The 27,799-nt window shown below is 38.7% G+C and overlaps 1 protein-coding gene across 6 annotated transcripts in view; it reads left to right on the top strand.

Annotated features, from left to right (window-relative positions):
• GUCA1C (guanylate cyclase activator 1C) overlaps positions 1–24,504 on the top strand; it is a 45,202-nt gene extending 20,698 nt beyond the window's left edge. For 4 of the 6 annotated variants that reach the window (XM_051780023.1, XM_051780022.1, XM_051780020.1 and 1 more), the window contains 4 exons: positions 11,102–11,175; positions 16,347–16,496; positions 18,844–18,931; positions 21,844–24,504. In XM_051780023.1, coding sequence (XP_051635983.1) covers positions 11,102–11,175; positions 16,347–16,496; positions 18,844–18,931; positions 21,844–21,974 — 443 coding nt within the window. In that variant the 3' untranslated portion in view covers positions 21,975–24,504. Of the gene's footprint in view, positions 1–7,685; positions 11,176–16,346; positions 16,497–18,843; positions 18,932–21,843 lie in introns of those variants that run through there. The other 2 variants (XM_051780019.1, XM_051780021.1) reach the window with 2 other exon arrangements.
• The last annotated feature ends 3,295 nt before the right edge of the window (positions 24,505–27,799 follow it).

The following is a 27,799-nucleotide window of genomic DNA, read 5'->3' as shown; positions in this document are numbered from 1 at the left end:
CCTCAGTCACCGGGATCACACAGCAGCTCTAGGGCTGGCACATGGTCTCTGGGGTAAAGGCAACACTCCAGTTTGCTCTGTTTTTTGCCTACTGAACCAGTCAATGTCTGTATTTTTCTGTTTGATCCTCAGAAGTTCATGGGCACCTGAGGAGTGTTCAAGTGTTCTTACTTATCTGCCACATTTTGAAGTATGCAATATTAATGATGTCCTTGTGGAGACAGCTGTAGCACAGACCACTAAGAGTATGGGAGTCCTTCTCAAAAACTGACCTGATCTTATATTTATTGTTCTCTGGCTGAAGTCAGGCTGGAGGACAGTTGCTGTTTTTCCTGGGCACTCACCACCTCACAGGACTTTACTCTTTAACTCCACTGTGTGATTATAAATGAAAAGGATGAGTGGCAGTGTCTTTTTTTCTGCATCACTAGCATCCTATATGTTTACACTGGTATTTATAGCTCCAAACTTCTTTGTCCTGTAGTAATACTCCTGAGCCACTCTTTTCCTTGTATAAAAGCTAATCAGTACAGAAGTATTACTGATACTTAAGCCCTTCCTTGAACTTCCAGAGGAAAAAGGAATTCAGCTCCTGAAAACTGTAAATTAAAAGCATGACTAGAGCACTGACCAATAGCAACGAAACCTTATTTAATTCACGTATCAGACTAAGTTGATTCTTGTGAAAGAAGTTACAATAAAAGATTCCTCTTCCACTCAGCTTCTGTCACGAGGCTGGTGACCAAAACTGTGTGCTGTATCTAGGAACCCATGCTGAGAGGGAGGAAATAGCGTGCAATTGCACATAAATAACAGATACCACACAGCATATTTATGATAAAAAGTACCTCAGAAAGAGTTCAAAGGGCTCAATTTTTGGAAAGGCTTAATACACTTAAAACAAAGAGGATGTAATAATGGGCATTTTCCATCCTTATTTACAGCAAAAGTTACAGCTATTCCTTACAGGTAGTCTAGGATTAGACTCATGTATTGATAATTGTTTGTATATAATTCAAAATCAATCAATTTAGGATCTCCTCATTTTTCTTTTCATAACACGCGTGTTTGTAGTCAATGGGAGAGTGGTGAACTACAATTTGAGCATGGTGGTCTTTGCTTCTACTTGAGCCAGATTGTGAAATCCCATCTATTTTAGAACTGGGCATTAAAGGTAATCTCTCACAAGTACCAATAGGCGCTAAATAAAAATAGAAACTTATCACTGTAAGATGTTTAACGTGGCCATTTAAAAGCTGTATTAGCCTGAGTTGTGGTCATAAGCAAGACTGAACCTGGCAGATAGAAATGTGAATAGAGACAGTTTCTCTGTAATAACATGGGTTCCCAAGAATCTATACCTAAAGATGCCCCTGCTCAGATGCACCATTATTACAGCAAATTTATGAGAGAATGTCCATCTGGGATGCTTAGTCTGCATGAATTCAAGAGACTTTTGGATATTCCAGGGACGGATCCACAGGTTGATCTATACATTAAACGAGTGTTTGACATCTTTGATCTGAACCACGTAAGCCTTATTTTCCTTATTTATTTTTTATCTCATGCTGTTGCTTTGTTTGTGAGTTGTAGCCTGCAGGGTCTTCTTTGTGCTCTGCTCCCAAAACTGCTGTTGTGGTCAGGATTGTCATTATGGTGTACTAGAGATGAAGAAGTGGGACTGTGCTGTGAGGGCTTGGAATAGGAATTTTGTTGGTGCTTTCCAGGGGCACTTAAAAAATGTCAAGAAACAATTCTGAAAATGAGATGTAATTTCCAGCTCACTGTTATTCTTCTATCCGTTACTTATCCTGTGCTTGTATATAAGCATATGAAAACATTGTTGTGCTCAGAGTTACTAGGTTCTTACAACAACATTAGACAGAGGGGAAATATGGTCTGCACTTAACCGAAGATGAAGCGCAATGTAGATAAATGGATTTTCCCAAAGTACTATATTGAACCTGTGGCAGAGAGGAAAATGTAACTCAGATGAGGTGATCACATACCGTGTACAAGTTAGAAGACAAAACAGACTACTGAATGAAGAGGTCAAGTAGTTTCTCCTGGCTGTATTTCTAATTTAGCCTCCCTCCTACTGCAGTAACTACTTGTGATTGCAATTAGCTCTCTGTAATGTAGCTGGCTCCCACACAGACAACATATATTTTCCTTAGCTGAAGGCATGGTCATCTGGTACTTCCATGTAGCACCTTTCACTAGGTGTAGAAGACCTTAGTCTATGTGGCTGTGGAGGGAAAGAGCATTTCCTCACCTTTAGTTGCTGTGGCAGTGGCCAAGCACATTTAACATAGGAACCATATGCTAATTGTTGCTTTTCTATCTGGTGTTACAGAGCTGTGTCGCCCTGCTCTGCAGGCAGTCATCACTCAGGTAGATCACTAGCCTGTGAGCATTTGTAAAGGTGTGTTAGGTTTTTAGAGGATCAACCTGGCTAGGGAAGGATGTCTGACAAACAAATCTAAAACCGGTTTATTCGAGACACAAAAAAAAAACCAGAAAGGAATAATTTGAGATGCAAGATTTAAATCCTGGGCTCACAACAGCTTTTTACAGAGCTTTACAGGTTTGTTGTATTTTAATCTCTATTCAGCACAATGATTATATTCCTGTTGCCATATAGTCTTTTTCTTTTTCTAGCATTGTTAACACTGCTCTGTTTTCTTAACTTTTTTTCCTTTATTACAGCAACTAATGACCACTATGTTTCAGGAATACCTTTACAAAGAACCAGCATCGATCAAACACTTTTCAAGTACAGGGCTGTGATGGTTTTTATTTAATTAAGCTGGGAATAAATTGGCAAAGCCCAGCTTTTCAGGGCAAGAAAAAAGGAGTGGTTTATGCTGTTGATGCGGTAAACTACGATGATCTCTTTATTCCATGCACTCACTTTTTGTCCTATAACCTTTCTACAGCTTTTTCTCCTCCCTAGGGCTTTTGGCAAAAATGTAGACTTTGATCCTGAAAAATGCTTTTTAGTTAAGTACAGTTGAAGAGTGATCAGTCGATGGCTGACTGGGAGTATCACACGGTGGGCTCTGAAATGGCAGCTATGATTGTACAAAGGGGACAATATCCTTCCTTGACATTATGTAGAACATTTAGGCACTGTGCAGTATTATACAGATGATAATCTTTCATCTCCAAGCCATAGAAATTAATGGATGTAGGTGGTTGCAAGCACAACGCACAAATTCAGAAATAATTTGGACATTTGAGCTTTTGCTTACGTTCAGTTCCTTCAGTGCTATAACTTCTACAGTAAGTAGATTAAAATTTTGTTTCCTTTGCTACTGTATTCTTGTCTGGTTTTTGCTTTCTAATAAAGGGGTCACTATTCCAGTGAGTGGCAAAGTACACAAAATTTCTTGATAGAAATTATTTCCTTCCTCTTAATAATACTCTTTATATAGAAGTACTGTTAGACAGCTACCATAGTCACAGTCATAGAATATTCTGAACAAATTGGACCTTCTTCCATGCTTCCTCCAGCTGGCTTTTTTGTAGATATATTAGCTGACCTTTTTCCTTTTCTAACCATGGTTTAATAGTGAGGGTTCACTGTTTAAAATTGTTATGACTTCTGTTGCTTAAGTTTATCATAAGAGCATATAGTTAACAGTTGATCTAAATCTAAAGAAACTCATAATGGAAAACTTGAGTCATTTAATATGGTCTTCTACTCTCAGCATAAAAGATACTTTTCTCATGTAGGCTTCCGTTTCCTCAAAATAGGAATCTGCTCAGAAAGCTCTGCTATATAGGGTTAGCCCTGAGATTAATCTACAATTCCTGTTATAGCAGCCTAATACCTCTTCAGTTAAGCTGAGGAGATCCATGCTTGGAGGTGTTCCATCAGAGAATAAAATGATAAAACACTCATGGAAATGTGCATAGACTTTCTCCTCTGTGTTTCATGTGTGCCCAGATAAAAACCTCTAGCATGTAAGGTGTAGAATATTAACATGCATCGTGGGATGCCAATGGGACTGTGGCACAGGGAGGTAACTACAGTTGTGAATTGCATTTCACCTCCTCATTAGCCTTCCTGCTTCCAGCTGAAGCCTGTTACAGACATCCTTCTCCTTCTTAGGATTGTTATTTAAAAAGAAAACAACTTTCCAGTAGATTGAAAATAGTTAAAAAGGAATTATGGCAGCACGGTAAGTTTTTTTGACAATTTATGATTGATCGAAAGACCAATCAAAACTTGCGTCACTCAGGTTGTCCAGATAAATACCAACAGGAATTCAGTTGCAAGACAAGCCTTATCATTCCCTGCATGTCTTCAGGTTGGAGATTTTCCCACTCATGGAAATTACTATGGCCAGTGGATGTATGACAGGGAAGGGTACGTCTTCACAGGGCAATTCAACGCCATGCAGAGATTGAGGTCAGCTCTGGTCTTGGCAGCAGGCAGACTGTGTAAGCTCAGAGCACTGCACTAACCGACCATGCCAAAATGCTGCTGTGGTGGTATGGCTTCTGGGACTCAGCTCCTGTGCTTATATGTGTCAGAGCATAGGACTGTACAGGGAATCACACCTCTGGCTCAACAGAGTGCACTCGCTCAATGTACAAAGGCTATTTCCAGTCAGGGCCTGTTTCTATGGGAGGTTAGGGACAAAGGTAATGCCCTAAAAGCTTTCTTCTCAAGAGCGTACTAAATAAATGCTAACCATTTCTGGTGTGTCTCTTGTGCAGATCACCAGCAGATATGTAATTAAATGACCTTATACACCAAGTACACAGATGTCTTCAATTTTTCGATATTTCTTAAAAACAAGGGCTATGTGTGAAGACTTTTCAGCCCTTATTTGACCTCTGTGGGATGTTTTGCTATTAATTAAACAAACAAACAAACAAACAAATACGCTAACAAAGTTTGAAAGTTGTTTTCTTCATCATTCTTAGTGGCACTGAAAAATAAAGATTCTGAATGTTCAGAACTGTACTTGCAAAGTTAACTTTCCTGGAGATTATCACAAGCAGTGCAGGAGGTGGCATTTCAGCAAAAGTTTTTATTGATGACTTGTACATTAATACTTGTAAGCATTATTTATATAATGACATTGGCAGTATGATAAATGGTAGGTTTATCTTCTGCCACAGCTTTCCAATGAAAACCTTTGAAAATAATATCTTTATTAAAATACAAGTCCATTCAAATTAATTTTTTAAAGGACTCTGTTTATTAGATTGTAAAAGAGTCCCTCTTTAGGGAAAAATTATCTCAGTGTTCTTCAACCTTAAACTGTTTGTAATATAAAAATTATAAGTCTGCAGGCACATACAAATAAATTTAATTCTTCTTACTTTTTTTATTACCTGTGCATCTCAGTCCACACACAATGTCATGCAGTTCTGGTTCATGCATCCTACTGATGAATTTTAGAGGGGAAACAGCTATGTTTGTCTAAAATACCTCAGTAGTTGCCAAGTATATTGATGTATATTTGGGTTTCTGTGAGAATATGTATTTCAGAGTGATTATATCTGTCAAAATGAGGTTCCACTGATGTTAAAGGAGAAAACATATCTAGGAAAATAATGTCTGGTGTATCCATAATATAGTTGGAAGTGTTAGTTGATCTTAAGCAGAACTAAGGAAAAATTCTATAATCAGCATTGCTACTATTTAACACTTATTCTAAAATACCTTCTTTCTCTAAACCAGAAACCCAAATCATTGCCATTCACTCTCACTGGCTTGCAGATAGGTTTTGCCACTACTAAAAATAAAAACTGAATACTGTGATAATTGATTGATTGTGTTCTTAGGACTGTGAAGGACAAAATTTGCATAGCCATTTAACGTGAAGATACCTACTGAAAATGGGATGTGCTATTGTAGTTCTCTTACTGCTTCTTTTCTCATTAACTGAAACTACTTACAGGAATATCTGTCAGTTGCTTTGTAAGAAAATCGGATTTTAAAAGGTAGGATTACGGTGAAGAGCAAAGAAGATTAATAGGTATGTGGCACTGAAGGAAAATTATGCAAGTTCAAGGGTTTTCTGTTAATATTTATAAAGCATTGGACAGACCACAAGCACTATTTTTTTCTACACTTTGTATGCAGAGATAAAGTTGGTAGATGCACAAAAATGGACACTCCCCAGCAGTTTTAGAAATCTTTAGATAAGGCACCAGTTGATGTCAATCTTTAATCATTTTTCTAGCTTGTGCTTTTCATTTAAAATTTAAAGTAGTTCTCTGATAAAATAGAGTTCATCTGACATAATTATGCAGATTAGAATGATAAAAAACATTTTAAAAGGAATCAATTTTAAAATATAAAGTTTAAAGGGCTGTTTGATGTAGAACAGATAATAAGGAAAGCAAAAATGTGTCACTTCAATAGATCTTCGTTGTGTGTCAAAATGACTATATTGCAATGTAAACTAAATCTCAGGCTACCTTTTTTTTTCCTGAAGAATAATTGTTTCCCTTCACTCCATGTACTTTGCACAATCCTGACAAGTGTTGGGAGGTAGACTACCTTTCCTTTTTTTTTTTTGTCCTAGCTCCTTCCCCACTGTCCTGCTGTGTCTTTATAGTTTAGATTTTCAGGTAGACTTTTCATCACCTGATTTTGTGTTCTGTATATAAATAGATGTTATCTTTGGTTATAGGGGCATGAATGTGATGAGCCAAGTGCATCTTCTTTGGTATTGTAGTAGAAGGACCTGAGAGTCATTTGGCCATGAAATTCTCTGTGAAAGCAGTGGCTGCACCTCATATTCCATGAAAAGCATGCAAATGTTCACAGAAAGATGTGATATTTCTCAGAGGTGTTTTGTAGATTATTGTAACTTATTCTTCATTTGACTTTCAGTTGTTTTCTCCCTCCAGTTTTTCCCTCTTCTTAAGAATTGTGAGAGACAGAAGAATATTATTTTCATCTATATGAGGCAATTGGTCTAGAGATTCTAGTGAAGACTTTATTTTGTTAAAGATTGACGTGGCCCAACTTCGCAAGAGTAAGCTGGCACTATGTGTTAGCTGCCTTCCACATATTCACAGAAGGTAGGAAGAGCCCTTAAAGGATGAAATAAAATGAGTGCTGGTGATCAGTGCTTCAGAAACTACCTAGAATCTAAATCTTAAGTGTTTCCACCTCTTGTGGGATTAACTATAATGGCTCAGGGCATCTTGATAACTCTGCTTTGCTAGAAAATATTATTTTCAGTTGAACTTTCTTTCTCAGATTGTCTTGCTCTGATGTGTCCTCAGAACCAGGAACAGTTGCTTTGATATGAATTTTCAGGCTGCCTAAGGAACTGCTTAGCCTGTTGGCTGCATCCTTATATGTTTGCAGACATAACCAAAGCTGATACAATAAAATCAGGTGAAATAGTTAATAGTTATGCAAAGCAGGAAGAATAAGGATGATAATCAGAGAAATATTTTCCAAACTTTCCTGAACAGCTTTCCTCTTTTGTATCCTAAGTCACTGAATAGTGGTGCAAACGTAAGTTCAGCAACACCCATAACGTTAGGGAAGTTTTCAGTCTGAAATGACTCCCTGGACACTTTTCTTAGCTTACTGTAACCAGCCAGTTTAACCAAGGCAATAACGTTGCAGCAGCAGCATCTGCATTACACACTACACTGTGGGGTCAAGAGCCACATAAGCTGATCTTCTCTCAAGGCAGGCTATGTTTTACATTATTCCTTTTCCACGGTTCTTGTGTTGGCCCAGCACATGTAGCTCTACGACTTTGCCCAGAACTGTCTAACTCTCGCTTTTTCTTCCTTTGAAGCCTTTTTCACTCTCATAATTGCCTCCAATAATTCCTCACAACAAGAAATGCTTAAAAAATTTATTATCATGACAGTCACAGCAATAAAAAACTGTGTCAAAAAATTAATCAACTTCTAAGCCAAGGGTTAGAAGAAAATAAGAATCTAGAGATGTCTTAGCCAGAAAGAATTCTTCAGAAGTAACAAAAACAGTTCTTACTTCCTGAAATATTTGGACAATTTGAAGGTGACATGTACAAATCCTTTTCCCATTAGTTTCAGGCACAATCCAACAAAAGCAACAAAAACAACAAAGCCAAATCATTTGTTTCTCTTTAATCTGGAGTAATGTTGCATAAAATTATCTCAAATATAAAGTAACTAGCCTGATTACTGTAAATGAGGAGGTTAAATTGTGCTTTGCTGTGTGCAAGGCAGTGTAGTTATATAATTTTTCTCAGCATGCTTAAGTGCCTTTGAAAGGCGCAGTACCCTTTTTAAAAATTCTATGCAATAAGGACTATGTTCTATGAATATTTCACCTGGTTCCATGAAGCACTATTTATTTATAGACTGGTCTTAGGAATGTCTTTTTTCTCCTTCTGAACCACCTCCCACACTTTTTATGTTCAATTTTATATATTGATTCTGTTACTTTGTAAGGACGTTCCACAATTATTGGTGCAATTTCATAATCTTAATTTTGTTTCCTAGTGGTTTGGCACAGGACTCACTGCTCTGATAACACAAACTTATGCCGTAATAATGTGTAATTACCAGCTAAAAGCCTACATTATCATTAAAATCATCACTTGCTTAATTTAAGTACAGTTGAATTCTTGACTATAGGATTTGACATTATGTGTTCTGAGTTATGATATAAAAGTTTTGGACCAGAGGTAGAAATGCCTAATAGTGCCACAGCACCATCAAGCATAGAAGGCCAATTCTATGGGACATTAAAGTGATATCTGTCTCAGATTTCCACTACAGCATTGCACAATTTAGTGGCTTTTTCTTTTTTTTTTTTTTGCCTTTCAAAAAGATAATCTGAATTTTGAAGAAATTTTTCTCTTTAAAAATCATAATTTCAAAATATTCAAACAGACAAGTCCTATTAAGTGATATTCCGATTGCAGTTTCCTTGCATCGCACAGCCTTGACATGTAGCTGGATTGGATTAGGTTATGAGGTGGGGCAGCCCTACTCCCAGTGCACACCATGGAGTGTCCCCACCCCACTGAACAACCTCTTCCTTGCCATCTTTGCACAGCGTGCCCAGGCTCACCGCTTTTGCCACAGAGATTTGCTACACTTGGGCAGAGGGTCCATCCTACTGTAGAGGATGCCTGGGCCAAAGGCATGGTTTGTGCATAGGGGAAGGCTTAAGCTCTGCCAGGGGAGGTTTAGGTTGGATATTAGGAAGAAATTCTTTGCAGAGAGGGTAATCAGTCATTGGAATGGGCTGCTCAGGGAAGTGGTGGATTCTCTGTCCCTGGAGGTTTTTAAGATGAGACTGGATGTGGCACTTAGTGCCATGGTCTGGTAACCATGGTGGTAGTGGATCAAGGGTTGGACTTGGTGATCTTGGAGGTCCTTTCCAACCCGGCTGATTCTATGATTCTATGATACTCCATCCACCCATGCTTTGGCAGGTGGCTGTTGGAGGTCTCCTTTCACAGGAGGACACAGCACCTGAGATCTGCAGGTTAAGGAAGCCCAGCCCGCAGGTCCCATATGAAGCTGTAATGCTTGACCATGTTGCACAAGAGACCTAGAGAAAATTAATTGTTGCCAAAAAGTACTGACAGTGAAAATCCAGCACCTAGAGGTTTGGTCAAGTGATTCTTTGGCTTTATGTTTTTTTCTTTAACATGGATTATATGTGTATCACACGTATTTTTACTGAATGTCCTCCAGAAACAAATGTAGCAAAACTCAATGTTAGTCAGTATAGAAAGGGAGGAATGTGAAAGAATGATGAAATTCAATTTTATTTAAAAGTAAACTTAATTATCTACACAATCTCCTATTGAGCTGTGCTGCATCTGTTCCTATACTCCCTCACTGTTTTTAAAACAAAAGAAAGGGTTTAGAGTTGTTTCCTCCACAGTTACTCAGGGACAAAAATTATTCATCAAACTGAAGCAACTACACTTTTCTAACAAACATGTTTCTTTGAAAATTTAATTTAAGTGTAAGCAAATTAGCTTGTACTCTGCAGTTTTCACTGAGCTTAAAAAGCATTTGGAGCGCATTACTACCATTACCAGCTAACACTGTAATTTTGTCACTGTAATTTTGTGAATAGGCAATGAAGATTAACTTTGTACAATTAATCATAATTGCTTTTAAATATTACATGTTAAATTATGATGTATATAAAGGGGAAAGTAATTTTAATATGAAAAATTCAGGAATCTGCTTCTTTTATTTAGAGACATTTTAAACATTTTTTAAAAGCACAACTATCTTTTTTTCTATTAATTTCCTTATTAATTAAGAATAGACCAGTAAGAGGTTTACATTTTCTTCTTTTTCCCCTTTATCATTTAAGTATTTATTTAAAACATAAAAAGTATGCAAACATGACTCACACATTTGTTGGTGACAATGTTGCTGGTGAGCAACACTTTAAAATACTTCTTGCAGAAAAAATGCAGCAGAAATTGAATGCGATGTTTTAACTAGCATTTTACTTCACTGAAGTCCTTTATCTGATAATACCAAGTACTTTAGGCAATGAAAGTATATGTGTGTAACTTTTAGGAGTCTTTTTGCATACATCCCTTGAGATTCTAACAGCATTATATAAATGCATCTGACATACTCTGCCAAATAGAGCATCTTTGCTGCTAAAAGATTTGTATGTGTTCAATGTCCTTTTCCTGGAAGTTTGTCCTGTTACATTTTTGGGTTTGTCAAACAAGAAAAATTTGCTTGAATTCTCAGCGAGAAATTTGCTGGAAAATGTGTTACTGTGGTTATATTTTTTGTGGGGGTTTTTCTCTTTTGCCTACTGCTTTGTTTTAAGTTGGGAAAGATGCTCCTAAAAGCACAGGGAGAAGCTCAAAATTAGAAAGCTGAACACCACCATCCAGGAGAGGATGGGAAAGGGCTAGGTCTTTCCAGTACAGCCTTCTCGGGCACTACTATGCCATGATGCAGGCTGAGCAGAGGCCACCGCCCAATGCCTCGGTGACTTCCCTGTCTCTCTGCTTCTCCAGTAATCTGGAAAGAAAATTCTGCTTGATGGCAGGGAGTTGGGGGGTAGCGGTTAATTTTAAAGAAAGAAAACTGTTTGTCATCTTAACGTTTAGGATTTCACCAGGTTTTACCAGGGGAGTGTACAAGCCAGGACACAGCTGGTTCTGCATTTCCAACTCCTCCGACACAAAGGTCCAGGTAATTTCCAGGTCGCCAGACCTTACAGGTCCTCTTCATCTGGGCAAAACAGAACCTTGTGTAACAGTCTGGTCAATACAACCTCATCTCTTTATGTAACTGTTGGTGTGCAATGATTACAAAACCGCTTAACAAGTCTGCAGCTCCCAATTCCCTGCTTTGTTCTTCATCCCTCTCTAATAGTCTTTGCTTGCTGAGGTCTCTCCCGCCCCATGACAAATGCCAGCTTTATTTACGTACAAAACTGGTGATTCTGGCCATAGCCTGTAGGGTATCTGGAGCTCTGTCCAATCCCCAAACTCCAATATCAGACCCTAGGGATGTGTCAAAGTAACAGAGGTGCAAGTAGCTGTGTATTTCTTCAATAATGTGCATGCAAACTTTGAGGAACAGCTGAAAGTATTAAGAAGGAAAAACAAAGCAAGGATGGTTGGACTTAATGATCTGGGAGGCCTTTTCCAACCAAAATGATTCTATGAAATGAGGGAAGATGGAGTGAAATGAATCCTCCTTTAGATTTCTGAGGGCAGAGAAAGCAGTGTAATATTTGAAATCGGGTGCAGAGAGAAAAAGAGAAGCACATAGGATTAGCTATAAATTTCACAGTTATTCTGAGCTGTTGATCTATGCCTCCTCCCTCTGTCTTAAGAGGTTTAAGTAGTATTCTGAAAGACAGGGGGTGGGAAAGGAAGGTAGCTTAATGACCTAAGCCCCAGGTTTGAAATACCTGGACCATCTATATCTGTGCACTTATTAATCCCGATAAACCATTTGAGCTATTCTCCTGGTCTCAGGTTGAGTTCAGAGATTTTTCAGGAGCAAATTTTGGAAAAAAGGCACTGCTTATTTTGTATAGACTCTTGTTAGAGTCCTCCAAGTAAGAGGTCACTCACCAGAGGGTTTTCCAGGGACAGAAACTGTCCCTTTCCACATGTGTAGCCACTGTGTGTGGCGGGACATGGCTGACTATCCCTGTAGCATTGTCACTGTCAGGAAGTCAGTCAGGTAAGAGCTAGGTAGCCAAAACACCAAGTTGGGATCACTCTGGCGCAAGCTTTCATAACCGTGCTGTTTCATATCAGCTACGTATTCATAGCTGACAAGTCAATTATTTTTAATCTCTATAGTTCATAGTCATAGTCATAAGAGTTTTTTAGGGATCTGTGAAGATTAGCAATGCTATTCTGGGAATGGAAGGGTAATGCCCTCCTACAGATCCAGGGCTGGGGTATTAATGGCCGTCATGTAACACGACGATGTCTCATGGTCTGGCTTTGTCCTCAGAGGACACACAGCTCTGTCCTCACACAATAATGGTGAACAACCTCCAGCAACAGCATGTAGACTGACATTCCAAAGCAAAAACCTCTCATAAAATGATAAAATTAAATTCCTTTCTCCTCAGGAGATCCAGTAACTAATGAAAAACTGAAATAGGCCCTGGACCCCAAGCAGCGGCAGTCAGAGCCAGTGGTGCCCTCAGAGTCCTGAGGACCAATTTCACATCATCAGTAAACTTTCCTGTCATTTTTGGAGCCTCCCTTTGTCTTTGTTGTGTGAATCAAACTGTTCCAAGTGGCTTAAAAAAACCACTCATCAGCAAAAGCAAAACAAGTTACAAAAGTGCAGTATCAAAGGGTACAAACACATGCATAACTCTGATGCATCCTTGAAGCTTCTAGTTCATTCAGTCAAGATGTTAAAAGACTAAAAAGAGATCTATGTTTTTATTAGGCCTACTATGCATAGAAGAAAGTCCAGAAGAAGTTTTGAACCCATTTTTATTTTTCTCTCTCCACCCCACTCCTCAGAACTGCATTGAGAGATCTCTGTCCCTCTATTTTAACCATACTCAGAGGGGCACCTGACCCCATCTGCCTCTGCCCATTCAGGCAGGGGAGGGTGCAGGATTTCACCATCCCTACAGATGCCCATGGGATCCCAGTGGGATGTGCTGCAGACAAGGAAAGCAGGGCCAGCACCACCCAGACACTGATAAGAAGCCCACACACAGAATAAATGCATCCATCATCCAAGTCTGTTCTGCATCCTAAGCTGCTGAACAAGCAGATTTAACTCCATTTAATAAAAATATTACAAATTTGCCCTTTGAGACAATAACAGGGTAAAGCATCAAAAGTAAATTATTTATATAATCCACCACTGGTAATCATTCCTGCTTATTATGTTGTTGGGATTGTTTTTAAATTTTATTTTTTTACTATTTATTTTATTATTTTTACAGTAGCCCTTTCCTTGTGAATTAATGACCTCCTAACGAGCAACAGATACTTTACTGTGCATGCTGCACATAGTGATGTTTTACAGAGCCCAGAGATACATAAGGACCTACCTGGATACTTGTATTGTGAATGATTATAGAGCAGCAGATAGGTAAATCAGCACAATAGTATTCTTTTAATAACATCATAACACATTTATTGCATTATTTGTTGTACTCACAGAACCACAGGATGATCTTCACAGGTTACTGTTATGATTTTTTCATTATTTAATAAGCTATTTTGAGATGTTACTGTAAAAAGTACAGTATTTATCTGAGAAAACTCTGTATACGTGCAACAAGATCGCTATTCTTTTGCATCTCATAAATGTTTCCTTTTCTACCTACAGTGTATGTTTTTTAGTGTAGAAAGGAAAACCAGTTCATTTCTCATCAATGCTTTTATGCAATGCTTCTGGTTCCACATCATGTAGACAATCATTCCTACCTTCTCAGTATTTCTATTCCTGGTGGACTGACTGCTGCTTAACATGTTGCTGGTGGTCTTAGCACAACTACAAAATGTGACTGGGGCTTTTTTGGCAACTACCATTTCTCTCAGGTGTTTTTCAGAGGTGAGAGTTTTTTGACCTTGCCCTTCAGTCCCTTCTTGTTTGGGACAGGCCATATGATCCACCAGATCAGAATTACATGCCCAAACACATTAAACTGATTCTTACATTGTCCAAATTTCTGATGTTTTGACAGGACAACAATAGTGACACCAAGATGTAGAAAGAAGGCAAACAAAATAATATTTTCAAAAAACCCAGGTGAAATGTAAGGGAGAAAGAACAAAATTAATCTAGTCTCAGACATTCAGCAATCCTAAAATTAATCTGTAGTTTCAATAAGCAGTATGAAATGCAATAAAAAAGCAGCAATGTGAAATGCATCTAACCATATTCTTAATAGATACATCAAATCAGATGATGGAAACGTAATCAGCAAATTACATTTTGTCCTCCAGCAAAATACTTTATGAGATCCTTCTTGAAATAATACTTGCAAAAATTGAAATTCAAGCCGGTCTGCCAAAAAGAAGAATAAAGTTTGTGGTGCATGATATGTCATGTTTGGTAAAGCATCTGCTTTTTATACTAGGCCTAATTTTGTTTGAAAATTACATGCAGTTACTGTCAAATTTCATTTAATCCCAAACAGCGGTTGAATGGTGTCTTTGCCTTTGCTGTGTTTGCTGTGATTGCTATTAGCGTAAAAGCAGCAACCACAACAGAACCTGCAGAGAGTCTGTGAAGCAACAGTCAGTCTGCACAAGTTATGCACACAGCATTTCTGCATGTACACTGAATCCAGTGTGTTTGAATACATTAGATTTATCTCTGAGGTGCCACTCTGCCAACAGCCTTGCACAGAAATCCAAACAAGCACTACAAGGTGCTGCTAGGAGCTCTGAAGCAGATCAGCATCATGTGGTCACAACTCTGAGGAATCTAAAAAGAGAATGAAGAGAAAAAAGAGGATGGACCCCTATTTAAAAAATTTATTCAGCCTTTGAGAACTCACATTCACTAGGCAGATAGATGTGTGGGGACAGGTTTTGGTTTGTTCTCAACTGAAGGTAGACAGCAGAGCTCTCAATCTCAGTATCTTTTAGTCCTTGTAAATTCCTGCTTGTTGACATTTTTTGCATGCTTTTGTGTTTCGTTCCTTGTCACCAGAATATACTGATAGTGCCTGGAGATCTTCAAAAGACATGTCAGATGTGGCATTTAGGGACACAGCTTAGTGATGGATTTGGAAGTGCTGAGTTAACTGTTGGACCTGATGACCTTAAGGGTCTTTTCCAACCTCAGTGAGTCTAGGATTCTCATTATGGCACTGCAACCTTACAGGACTTCTCTGCCTTCAGACTGAGGATACATTAATGCCTGGTGATTGCAAAACCTCAACTGGCAAGATGTGTGTTGATATATGACAATAAAAATAAGCAACATGCTTAACCTACTAGATATTCATCCAACCTTCTCTTTTCAGTCATAGGCCTCTGAAACTGATTACTGTCTTTCCAAGGTTTTCCAAGCAACTGGATTCTGACCAAAATAAAGATCACAAGACTAAATTTGCCAGCTGTCAATTCCTTTATATGCACATGGAAAACAGTTGGAGCGAGTACTATCCAAATTCAGCAACTGTTTCTTCCATCCTAACCACATTTTTACAGAAACAGGAGAACCTGACTGTAGAGGCCTGTCCTTGACAGCTTCAGAGAAGGAGTCAGAATTAAATCAACCTGAAATGCTCTTTACCTATGAATATCCCCAATCCTCAGTATTTAGAGTCTAGTTTATGATTTGAAGGCTTTATATCCTGTGCAAAATGTATTCATCTGAGAGACCTGATGTTTATATGGATAAACCACAGTACATGGGGTTCATGCCAGATTATTATTATTACATGATCTCTCAGATGAAAAACACCTGGGACAGCTCTGTTGTACTGGAAAGCATACGTAGTTCTGCAGTATGGATGTAAACAACTCTGCTGTACATACTTCATTAGTACCAAACCAGATATCCCAGACTCCTCTTTTTCCCATGTTGCAGTTCCCCACAAAACCGTTTTTTTTCTTTTCTTCTCAAAACCTGTCAATAACAATTGCTCAGAACAGATTTACCCCTTGCCTACACTGCCCCCAGCTTTTAGGGGAGAACAAAACTGTCTTTGCTAACACCTCTTCCTATAGATCTTCCACTTGAGTGCATCCTTTTTTAATACCACAGGGGATTTCTATCTTAAGGTGCTTCATAAATCAATGTGTATTGTAGTGAATTTGATGACCTGTTTCTGTGCAATTGCCAGAATGAACTGAAAACTGGCATTATTAAATAGGTGTTTGGGGTTTTTTTCTCTCTCTCTCTCTTAGGATGGATTTATAGACTTCTTGGAGTTCATAGCTGCAATAAATTTGGTTATACGAGGGAAAATTGACCAAAAATTGAAATGGTATTTCAAGCTATACGATGCTGATGGAAACGGATGTATTGACAAAAAAGAACTACTAAGCATATTCTCGGTAAGCAAGTTATGACCAATAGCAAGAACATTTGACATAGCGCATTGCCCCTGAAACAGTGGTTCCTCATGTCCTGTAAATGGATTGTCTGTACTTTACCTAATGTTTTACAGTTCTAAAACCAGAATTTACAGTGGCTAGTGACACTCCTGCCATTAGTTTCTTCCCTATTGAGCATATCTAAATAGTATTTTACTCTAAGCAATAGTTCTACAGATAAAATACTTAAAGTGAAAAACTGTAGAAACTAGAGGCATTACTGTGATAAACTATACTATAAGGCAGGGTAGAACTGTAGCAGCATAATGAATAAAACAGATGGTTACAAGTGTATGTGCCAGTCCATTGTGGAAAACTGACTTCTCAAAGTGAGCTCGCTGCAAGAAAAATATAGATGTCAACAAAATATTGCAATATTTTAATTCTTTGAAAGGCCTTTAGATTTGTGTACTACAACTGCCATTACCCCTATTTTAAAACTTAATCAGGGAAATATAATTTTACTATTAAATCACATAGTGACAGTGGGATAAAAATATTGTCAAAATGTTGCAGAAAATGGGTCCACTTCAAACACACAAAAGCAAAGCAGTGCAATTCTTTCTTTAAAATTATTTCTGTATTTTTCACTTGCTCTAGTGAAATAATATTTTGAACTGCAGTAGCTGCTTTCATCCAAAAGGTATGTTAGGGTTCCTTGCAAATACGTATGGCTTAATACTGCTCCCTAAATGTACAGGACTCATTACAGAGCAAAGTAACAACATAAACAAGGAAAGTACTTTTCCTGGAATTACAATAAATGTCAGTAAAAAAGGCCTTGTCCAAAAAGATACGTCATATCTGAGACATTAATTTAGAATCGCAGAACTCCTATTAAAACTTCATCTGTCTCTACAGCTATGCAAACTTTGAACCAACAAATCATTATCAAAACTCCTTCCAGATAACCATGCACCCTTTCAATGCCCAGTTATTTTGTTTAACTATTTAAGGTGACAGTGGTAGACAGTGACTCAGATACTTCAGGAACCACTGCTTTACTCTTAGCACTACAATAAATTTACTTCTGTGGCAGAAGTACAACTTTATTCTGAAGACTGTAGCAGAGTCAGACATATAAAACACCAAAAGTATCTAAAGTATGAATTAGTAATACAAATAAGTTTATGTACCCATTTTTGCAAAAATTCTCGTTTCCTTTTGAAATGGACAGGAATTTTGGGCACTTTGGGGGCTGGCATTTTTATGGTCTTATTTGATGTATTAAGGTTTCTGTTTTTAAAAAGCTGTAAAGTAAAATAATGACAGTGACAGTCAAGAATTTCACATCAGTGCTGAATAGGTTTAACTTACATTTTATTTAAATACAATGATTTCTAATATAATATCAGAAATACCAAAAGAAACAACTGGCACATACAGTGAATTTTCTTACACAACACAGTTCACCTCAAGATAATTCAAGTGTAGAAAAACAAATTCTACAGTATGCCCATTATAGAACATATATGCATGTTTATATATGCACATATTTTCCCAGTCAGTTACTAATTGGGATATTGAGTTTGAATCTAACTCTGTAAACACATCCTTGTTGCATCTGAACCACTGGATGTTAACGTGGAGGCTCCTATTTTATTAACCCGAATGATCACCACAGTGTAAAAATTACCATCTCAGTGAATGGGATACAATTTTTCAAAAACATTAATTTATACCTTTACTCCAAATATTGAGTCCTTTTCCTACAGAAAAACAAACAAAAGAAAAAAAAAACACAAAAGAAAACAAACAAACAAAAAACCAACAACAACCAAAAAAACAAACTAGAGGGGATACTTTTGGTTTTCTTAACTTCTTTGGAGGTCAAGTGCATTTTGCCAACTTCCAGGACTGCTGGTCTGACTTTGTTTGTGATTACTAAGTTAAACATGTCTTAATAGAAAAATAGCTTAGGCTTTCTCTGCATGTGCATTCAGCTGTGAAAAACAGTACTGTATTTAAATCACATAGACCATAGGGCACTTTGAAGACACAGAACTCTCTAGGGCCAGTTAAAAATGCTGGTGTGGAATCTAAAGTGTATTACAGAGCAGAGGTGCCACATGGTTCTTCAGACTTTCAGAGATATGTAAATTAGTTTGCAATCTTCAGGCTGTGTTATGTTAATTAAATTGCAATCCTCATTACTGAAGATTTACTTGAAATAGCTATTTATTTAGTGATTTTTTGAAAGGGTCTGGGAACTAAAGAGTTGCATTGCAATTACTGGTGCTGCCAGTGTATTGTTTTTACAACTTGATAGAAAAAACTCTGAAAGAATTTTCTGTGTTTCTGCCCTCAGGCTATCCAGGCTATAAATGGCTACACCAACATGAGTGCTGAAGAGTTCACAAACATGGTATTTCAGAAGATAGATGTGAACAATGATGGTAAGAATCTAGGTTTTGTTGGCACTGGCAGGGACTTTCCTCTGGAAGAGAGGGAGTTGCACACACTACTGAAGAACTGACTGTTTTAGATTAACTGAAAGCCAAAACTCTTTTTTACCCATATTATTTCAGCTTTACCCCAAATTATTTCAGCTTTACAGTGAAGTGTAAATCAGTGACATAGGAATTACATGCAGTAGGTGCTAAAGCACAGAGGTCTTGCACTGTTCACCAAAAATGCCAGTTCTCTGGTTGCACAGCAAAATGAAAGTGTGATTGAGGGGTTTTTTTAGTGTATTTGCATTGGCTTAATCTATCTAAAATAGTTAAAAAAAATACAAATAAGATGCATGGTTGTATATGCTCTAGCATGTTCTAAGGATTGGACAGCATATTGGATGTCCCTTGAAGGCTGACTGTTAACACATGCTAAAACACATGCTACTGTTTTTTTCCTCAAGATAGCTAGATTAAGCCAATTGGACTTGCATTTGTAAACTAAGGCTTCAGTTCACTGCTTCAGAGTTGTTTCTAACAGAAAACTTCTCACATGTGAATATCTCCCCTCAAACTTCTAATCTTGAAGATCCTCCTTCCACTGACAATTACATTTTACATCAATTGCTGCAATCACTGACAAACTAGGAATATTAGGAAAGCATTACAGAACAAAGTGAAGTCACAGACAGGAATTTTTGGCATTTTGGGGGGATATTTCTATGGTCTTATTTGGTGTATGAATGTTACTTTTTTTAAAAGCTGTTTACAATATACAGAGTATAAACAGTGATCTTGTGGTACATATGGAGGATGCACTAGCAGACAATTTTTTTCCCCCATCTCCTTGGCCCATTCTTTGGGTGAAGACAAATTACAAAAGGACTCCAAATAACACAGTCAGGATCTAGCATCTAAACCCAAATTCCATGATTATTCTCCAATTTGACTAGATATTTACTACAAGTAACAATTGTATCTGAGCTAAAACATCAGCTGGAAAAATAATTTTGTGTCATACATTTTAGCAAGGAAAAGCCAGAACATGATTTATTGAGAATTATCTTCATAACAATTCCCTTTCAAACTGTTTTCCATAGTTTGTTAGTGTTTTAATTGCTGCAAAGCAACAGGACTAGCTCCACCTGAGGAACGGGCTGAGTTTTACCAAGTTTAGCTTCAACTACGCTGCCTCTCTGTAGCTTCTTATTAAAGAAACGTGCAAACAGACAAGTAAGTTGCAATGTCCTTCCTTACATGAAACAACAATAAATAATCCCATGGTTGTAAAGAACAATTCTTAGAACAGACCTCCTGTTGGTTTTGCAATTTATTTTCATTAGCTCGAGGAAATCTGAGGCCCATCACAGCAGCAGCGAGCCTGGGCCTGCCAGTGTAGCCACATCTCACTGGCAACTGCAGTGCGGTTTGTGCTCTTGTGCGCGGCTGTTGGTGCTTGGAAATGTGCAGCCTGGGAACAGAAGGAAGGAATTCAAGACCAGTTGACCTGAATAAACATGAAAATGATGCCACATGTCCATGTGATGAGTCCAGGAGCACCATCCACCCAAAGACCTCAGTCAGAGGCAACACAGAGGGAAGGGGAGGGGAACGGAAAGGAATGCCTGGGATATGAGTTCAGCAGAAGTGAGAGGATGAGTGGCAAAGCAAGGGATGCATATAAGCATACAGAGATGGCTTGTTTTGTCTCTGCTTCTGGAATGATTATGTAAGGGGACTGCTATTGAAAGAAGCAGCACAGACAATCTCAGGGCACTGTATGCCAGCCCCTAGACAGGGTCTTAGTACTTTCACTGAAGCCTAAGAGACAGGACTTCTGTCAAATTATGTCCTTCCTCTTTATATGAGCCTGTCACTGGTGTAGCAAGGACACATGTGACTAAACAGAAAGCAGCCTTTACTGACTATGGGTAGAAAGTTGTTTTCACATTTTTCAAATGCTGATCGTTTTCCTTTTTCACATCAAGTGAAGTTTCCAAGGCTGCCATAGACAGAAACAAAACCACCAAAAAAATCCCTACAGGTAGTACTAAAACCTGAAAAGAGCCAAAAGTCAGCCAGCTAAGCATTCACCAGACATGTACATGACCTGAATTCCTGCTCCCCTGCACCCTGGGGCCCTAACTTATCCAGCTATTTTCCTTTGTTGGCCTTTTGTCATTTCTTATTTTAATGAGAAATCATTCATTGTTGTGAATTTCACAAGAAACTTTAAATCATTCTCAGAGGAAAGATTCAAGCTTTTCTTATTAAACCAAGCTTTGTTTTTCCTTCTCAAAGTAAAACAGTATTCTGATTTTTCAGTAGAAGAGATTTTAAAGTTGTCTTGCACCTTCTAAGTTATTAGCTGATTTTGACATGAGCCCAAAAGATCACACTCTAAATGACCATTTCAGTTCCCTGGAAGAATTTATCCAATCAAACCACTTAGCCAGTTTTTTTTAGTATATCCGATCATGGCTCTACATAATCCTAGTAGTCAACACAGGTACTATGCCTAGTAATCCTCAGCAAATCACACTCTAATCTCTGTTAAAACCAGCTATAGGATAAATTCCAGTTAGCTCACTGAGAATTGGTCCATAAATCTAAATTCAGCCTCGATACAGGCTTCATTAGTGCCCTGTTACACACATTTATGAGCACTTACAATTGTCTCAGACTTCAGTGAAAGTTGTGTTTGACCTGTTTTAACATAAAAAAAAGTGACTCTGAGTTCTAGGATCTGACTGATGCAAAGTAGGAAAACATTATCAAATGCTCTTCCTGCATTTGCCTATCAGCAGAGAACAGAAACCTTCCTAAGGGACTCAGTCTGGCATGAGTGGCCTTGTGTTGGATGGAGAATGATTGCTGGGTTTCTCAGTTCCTAAGGAGTATTTTCTTTCTTTTAGGGGAACTGACTTTGGAAGAGTTTATCAACGGTGTGGAAAGCGATGAGGACCTAATGGAATTGATTTCGAAAAGTTTTGACCTTTCCAACGTACTCAAAGTCATACAGAACGGCAGGAGGAACAGCGTCTGAAGGATCCAGTGACAGATGTGGCCTTTGTGTCATCATTTCAAGGAAGATAATATTTGATATATTCAGAGAGCTTGATGTTGTTAAATCCTGCTCGGGCAATAGCGAGCAGCCTGCTCCAGGAGTAACAATTTTCACTCTTCATATATCTCCTTTTTTTTCTTTATTCTTTTCCTTGCTCATGACTGTGGCAGCCACACAGAAAAAAACCAGCTTCAGCTGCCTATAATAGAAAAGGTATTTGATGCAGTAAAAGTAACTTACTTGGTCTCTATGAGCATGTTGTCATTAAACCTCAGACAGCAATTAAGCACCACCCAGCTGGGGGCTCACTGCACTCCAGTGGGACGGGGAAGAGTGAAAGTGCAAAAACTTGTGGGCTGAGATAAAGACAATTTAAAAGGTGAAGAAAAAGCTGTGCACTCAAGCAAAGCAGAACAAGGACTTAATTCACCTCTCCCCATGGGCAGGCAAGTGTTTAGCCAGCTCCAGGAAAGCATGGATCCATCAAGCATAATGGTGACTTGGGAAGACAAATGCTATCACTCTGAACATTCCCTCCCTTGCTTCTTCTTCCCCAGCTGTATATGCTGAGCATGACACCATATGGTGTGAGATATCCTTGTGGTCAGCTGGGGTCAGCTGTCCCAGCTGTGTCCCCTCACAGCTTCTTGTGCACCCCGAGCCTTCTCAGTGGTGGGGTGAGAGGCAGAAAAAGACTTGATGCTATGCAAGCACTTCTCAGCAGTAATGAAAACATCTTTGTGTTATCAATGTTGTTTTGGTCACAAATCCAAAACACAGCCTCATACCAGCTACTATGAAGAAAATTACCTCTATCCAAGCTGAAACCAGCACATTCTCTTCTGTTCACATAAATCAATAAAATAATAAAAATAATACAAAATGCAACCTTTCTAGATGACACAGAGTTAATAAATTTCTTCTTTTAATTCTGGGGTTTTTAACCCTACTACCTAAAGGGTGGACACAAACTTCTAGGTAGGACTGGGTTCTATCTAGATCAATTAAGAGCAAAGCCTACTTTGTATTAATCTAACATTTGCTCTAATCAGTACTTAAAATTGGATTACAGTCTCTGGGAAACGCCTCAGTCAGCTTAATATTCCCAAGATGTGTATCATCCTTAACAAGCCTACAACTCTTGATTTTATTACATCCGTAAATTAAAATAATGTGATATTTTGATGTTTCTTTCAGGGTTCAGTTACTGTTCTTTCAAGTTAACCTTTTATAAAAGTGCTGGAATTAAATTTTTTATCTTTCTAGAGCAAAATTAGAAGTTCAAAGAATAGCTAAAACCCAAATCATTTTGCAAGCACTCCAAGAGATTTGTGTCCTTTGACTTGTATGTCCTCCTTTGCAAAACAATTTGTTTTCACTGGCCTCACCCCTGATTATGACACTGCTAGCTTCTCCAAAACAGACAGCCTTTCCCTGACAGGGAGTACTAATTTAAGTATCTTTGTCCTGCACAGATACCTGGGTGAAAGCTTTTAACAATTGAGTTTCTTTGAGATTTTACCTCCTTTCAAACTGGGTTGCAATTGTCTCTGAAGGTGGTAGCTGTCAGGAGTGAAGGGAAGGCATTTCCAGATGGCATGATCACATATTCCTCATTTTTTAGGAAACCAGGCTCAAAACAACACAACTTTACTTTATAAATAATAAGATTAATTCTATGAGCTGAGATGGAATGGCATGAAATATCTGCAAAGGGAAAATTATAGTTCTTTCTGGTTCTATTGGGATTGATTCTCAAGTCTGTAACAAGTTTTATCAAATTACTATATTATAAGACTAAGTTCTCCTTGGCTGACAGTGCCCTGTAGGCATCACACTAATATTAGTTATTGTTAGAAGCATCAGTTTTATACAAAGTAATTTGTGCAAGGATTGGTGCAGATTGAACAAAACAATTTTTAAGACTTCAATACGAAAATGTTTTTCTTCCAAATTCCCTTCAAATCCATGTCCACTGCAAATTAAATGTACTCCATCATCTACCATTATTATCCCAGGTTCTAGGTATAGTAAGAGCATGCAATATGCATCACTTGACATTATAAACAGTCCTGACATTATAGTTCTGACATTTGAATCTTTTACATCCTTAAAAAAAAAAAGAGAGAGAGAGAATGATGTATGAGATTGCTGGTGGTTTGAATATTAAGTTCTTGTATTTATTCATCATTGACACATTAATATGTCACTGTCAGTATCAGTTTTCTCACACCCAGACTTCAGAAAGCCACTTCTCTTAATCTAATGCTTTTCTATTTGAAGCCGATGAGGGTGGTGTCCTTCAGAATTGCCTTTACAATATGTAAAATAAAATGGTTCAATCTAAGCAGCGTGGGCAGCTGTGTTTTGGACTTCTGGTTTTAAACTAATGAAGTGATGGGCTTGGAAAAATGACTACTATCTACGTATACTGACTTTTTTTTTATAAGGGATTTTAAAAAGAGCATTTTAAATTTGCTTAATTTTTCTGTGTAACTGTAATTATATGAAGTGAATTACCAATTCAAGGTGAGTGTTGTGTTGCATTAAAAAATGATAAATATAAGGAAATTCTTTGCCATATTTTGTTAAACTAAATTTTAAAGGTGTAGATGACATGCTCATTTTCTACACTTTAATCTAAAAATCATTTAGCAGAAACCTGTGTAATTAAGAAGCAAATATCTTTCCACTTTAATGTAAACACTGTGGCACATAATTTCAAAAATTATTTACCTACAGTGACTCCGCATGTTTGGGACTATGCATGAGTCTATCTAATTTACAATTTTTTTTAAGTTCACTTCCTTTCACTACTAAAGCACAACTTGATAAACAGCTGCTTTAGATAAATGCATCATGGCCACAATTTCTATTGGTCTTATTTTTATAAACTTGTCAGCTGCTCATCAAGTGTATCAGTGGAATATGGTGGCACACAGAAAACCTGTCAAGTGTGAAGCTGCAGCTCATCTTTCTGGACCTGCTTTGTAGTCACAAGGGTAAGCTGTAAGTTGACCTGACTATCAGAATGTCTATTACTAGTTTAATAGACAGCAGGAAAAAGAAGCCCAGTGTTGGATCATGTTATGTACACACCTTAGCAAATACTTATGTGGTTTAGGGCAGTGCTGAGCTGCTGATCCTGAGGGCTGCTAGAGCCCACGGGAGCGATTTTGCCCCACACGGGAGAAAAAAGACATTATAGCAGATGCTCTCAAGAAGTGTCTTTGTCAGCAAGATTGATGCAGACACCAGCTGTGAGTGTCTGTAAAGCTGGACTGCATGCATCATCATCACAGGGGGGTAGGCTTTAATTAAGATGGATGTGCACCGAGAATAGCTAATCATTTTGTCACCATATTCACCTTGGAAAGAATTACAGGTTTTAAATTCACTCTGTGTAGCTGGGTGAGCTTTGCCAATCCTCCGGGTAATTGATAGTTTCTTTTCTAATATAAGCTCTTTTAATGTTAAGAAATCCTTATGACTTACACTTTATTGCATCCAAACAGCTAGCAGTAATTAGCCTGACAGTCCCCTTTTTCAAACAATTCCTAATTGTCCTAAAATTATCTCCTTTTCTAGTGGCGCAATATGCTAAGAAAATAAATAGGTACTTTTTTTTCCCTGAGAATATAGGAATTCAAAGCCACAAGTAAATTGCCTGGTTTAGTAGATATGAAATTAGCATTAACAGTCAGGATTAAACCTTATGCTATAGTCATGCATCCATGACAAAATGGGATGATAGCTTGCCATGATGTGGAAGAGATCTCATAGTTGCATTTAATTTTTGCTCTTATGTAAGATTAGCTGTACCATACAGACCATAAAAGCTAAAAACTCAGCTGAACACCCAAAGCTGGAGTTCCCTGTGTGCAAGGGTGTATGTCCATTTACTTGGAGAGATTTCTAGAAGTTTTGCATGATTATAGAACTTGCTGAAGATATCAGGGAGAGATTTTTAAATGCCATGTTGAAAACTTCTGCTAAATACAGTATAATACTCCAAAAAAAAAAAAAAAGGAAATCTATGTAGTTTTACACTGTACTTTTTGACCTGCCGTTATTATAAACCTGACATAAAAAACCCCATAAGTAATGGTCACTCGCCAAGGCAAACAGCTCCAGTGCAGGCACATCACACAGCAGAGCAGGGAATCACTGCAAGCAGGGGGAATTTCTAGAGCCAGGGAAACTGCAGGAGATGGCCAAGAGCCATGTGGAGCCGGCGGCTTTTGCCCTGGAGTGGCTCCCTCAGCATGGGCTGAGTCAGCTGTTCCCACTCTCTCATAAGGGGCCCAAAGGCAGTGCGGTGAACAGAGTGGCAACAGGGTGTTATGTGGGAGTTCACACAGGCATGGTGAGCAAGAAGGGCTCCCCTCCAACCATCTGGGAGCAGCCAACAGAGGCAGCGAACAGACCCAGTAGTTGGTGAAGAAGGGCATAAAGAGATCTTTCTATCCCCAGTCTTACTAGTGCACACCCCCTCAGGTATGGTTCTGACACACTGCAGAGCTCATTCCCCTGTAGCTGCTGGAGTCCCTGCACCAGCCATGCCAGAGGCCTCCAACCAGCCAGACCTTCTGATGGTACATGTAGCTCTCCGAATCTCTCCCTCAAAGGCAAAGAGCCTTGCAGAGAGATCTTGACAAATGAGAGGGCTGGGCAATCACCAACTGTATGAAGTTTAACAAATGCAAATGCCAGATTCTGCATGGGATGGGCCAAACCTGGATGTACGTACAGACTGGGGAATGAGATGCTGGAAGGCAGTGCTGCAGAAGGGGACCTGGGAGTCCTGGTTTAGGGCAAATTGAATATGAGTCAGCAGTGCCCTGGTAGCCAGGAGGGCCAACCATGTCCTGGGGGGTATCAGGCAAAGTATCACCAGCTGGTCAAGGGAGGGGATTGTCCTGCTCTGCTCTGCACTGGGGCGGCCTCACCTTGAATATTGTGAGCAGTTTTGGTCACCACAATATAAGAAACCTACAAAGCTATTAGAGTGTGTCCAAAGTAGGGCAATGAAGATGGTGAAGGGCCTTGAGGGGAAGTCATATGAGGAGCAGCTGAGGTCGCTTGGTCTGTTCAGCCTGGAGGAGACTGAGGGGAGACCTCACTGCAGTAACAAGTTCCCCATGAGGGGAAGCAGAGAGGTAGGAACCAAGCTCTTTTCTTTGGTGACCAGGGATAGGACCTGAGAAAATTACATGAAGCTGTGTCAGAGGAGATTTAGGCTGGATATTAGGAAAAGTTTTTTCATCCAGAGGGTGGTTGGGCACTGGAACAGTCTCCCCAGGGAAGTGGTCATAGCACCAAGCCTGACAGAGTTCAAGAAGGGTTTGGATAGTGCTCTCAGGCCCATGGTGTGATTCTTGGGGCTGCCCTGTGCAGGGCCAGCAGTTGAACTTCAATGGAACTACTTTTATCGTGTTGGACTACATGGACCAACTTGAAAAGTGGTATCTTCTGCTTAGGCCTGTACTGATTTTTGCCTTACATCAGCCATGTGAGAGAAGATTCAGCCATCAAAGATAACTTGGACAGTAATTCTAAAAGTGTTCCTGTGTCACTACTTAATTTCTATTTCCACCTCCTCTGCAGTAGAATCACAAAAGGGTTTAGGTTGAAAGGGACCTTAAAGATCACCTAGTTCCAAACCCCCTGCCATGGGCATGGAACTTTCCACTACACCAGATTACTCAGAGGCTCATCTAGCCTGGTCTTGAACACCTCTGGGGATGGGGAGTCCACAACCTGTAAGAAAATTTAAGACAGTTTGCTAGGCAGTTTTTACTGTG

The sequence above is a fragment of the Manacus candei genome, unplaced genomic scaffold, assembly GCF_025592945.1.
Source record: "Manacus candei isolate 608988 ecotype Guabito, Panama unplaced genomic scaffold, ASM2559294v1 h1tg000014l, whole genome shotgun sequence".
NCBI lineage: Eukaryota > Metazoa > Chordata > Aves > Passeriformes > Pipridae > Manacus > Manacus candei.
Note: the sequence above shows the minus strand (reverse complement) of the source record. Positions and strands in the feature narration are given on the sequence as shown.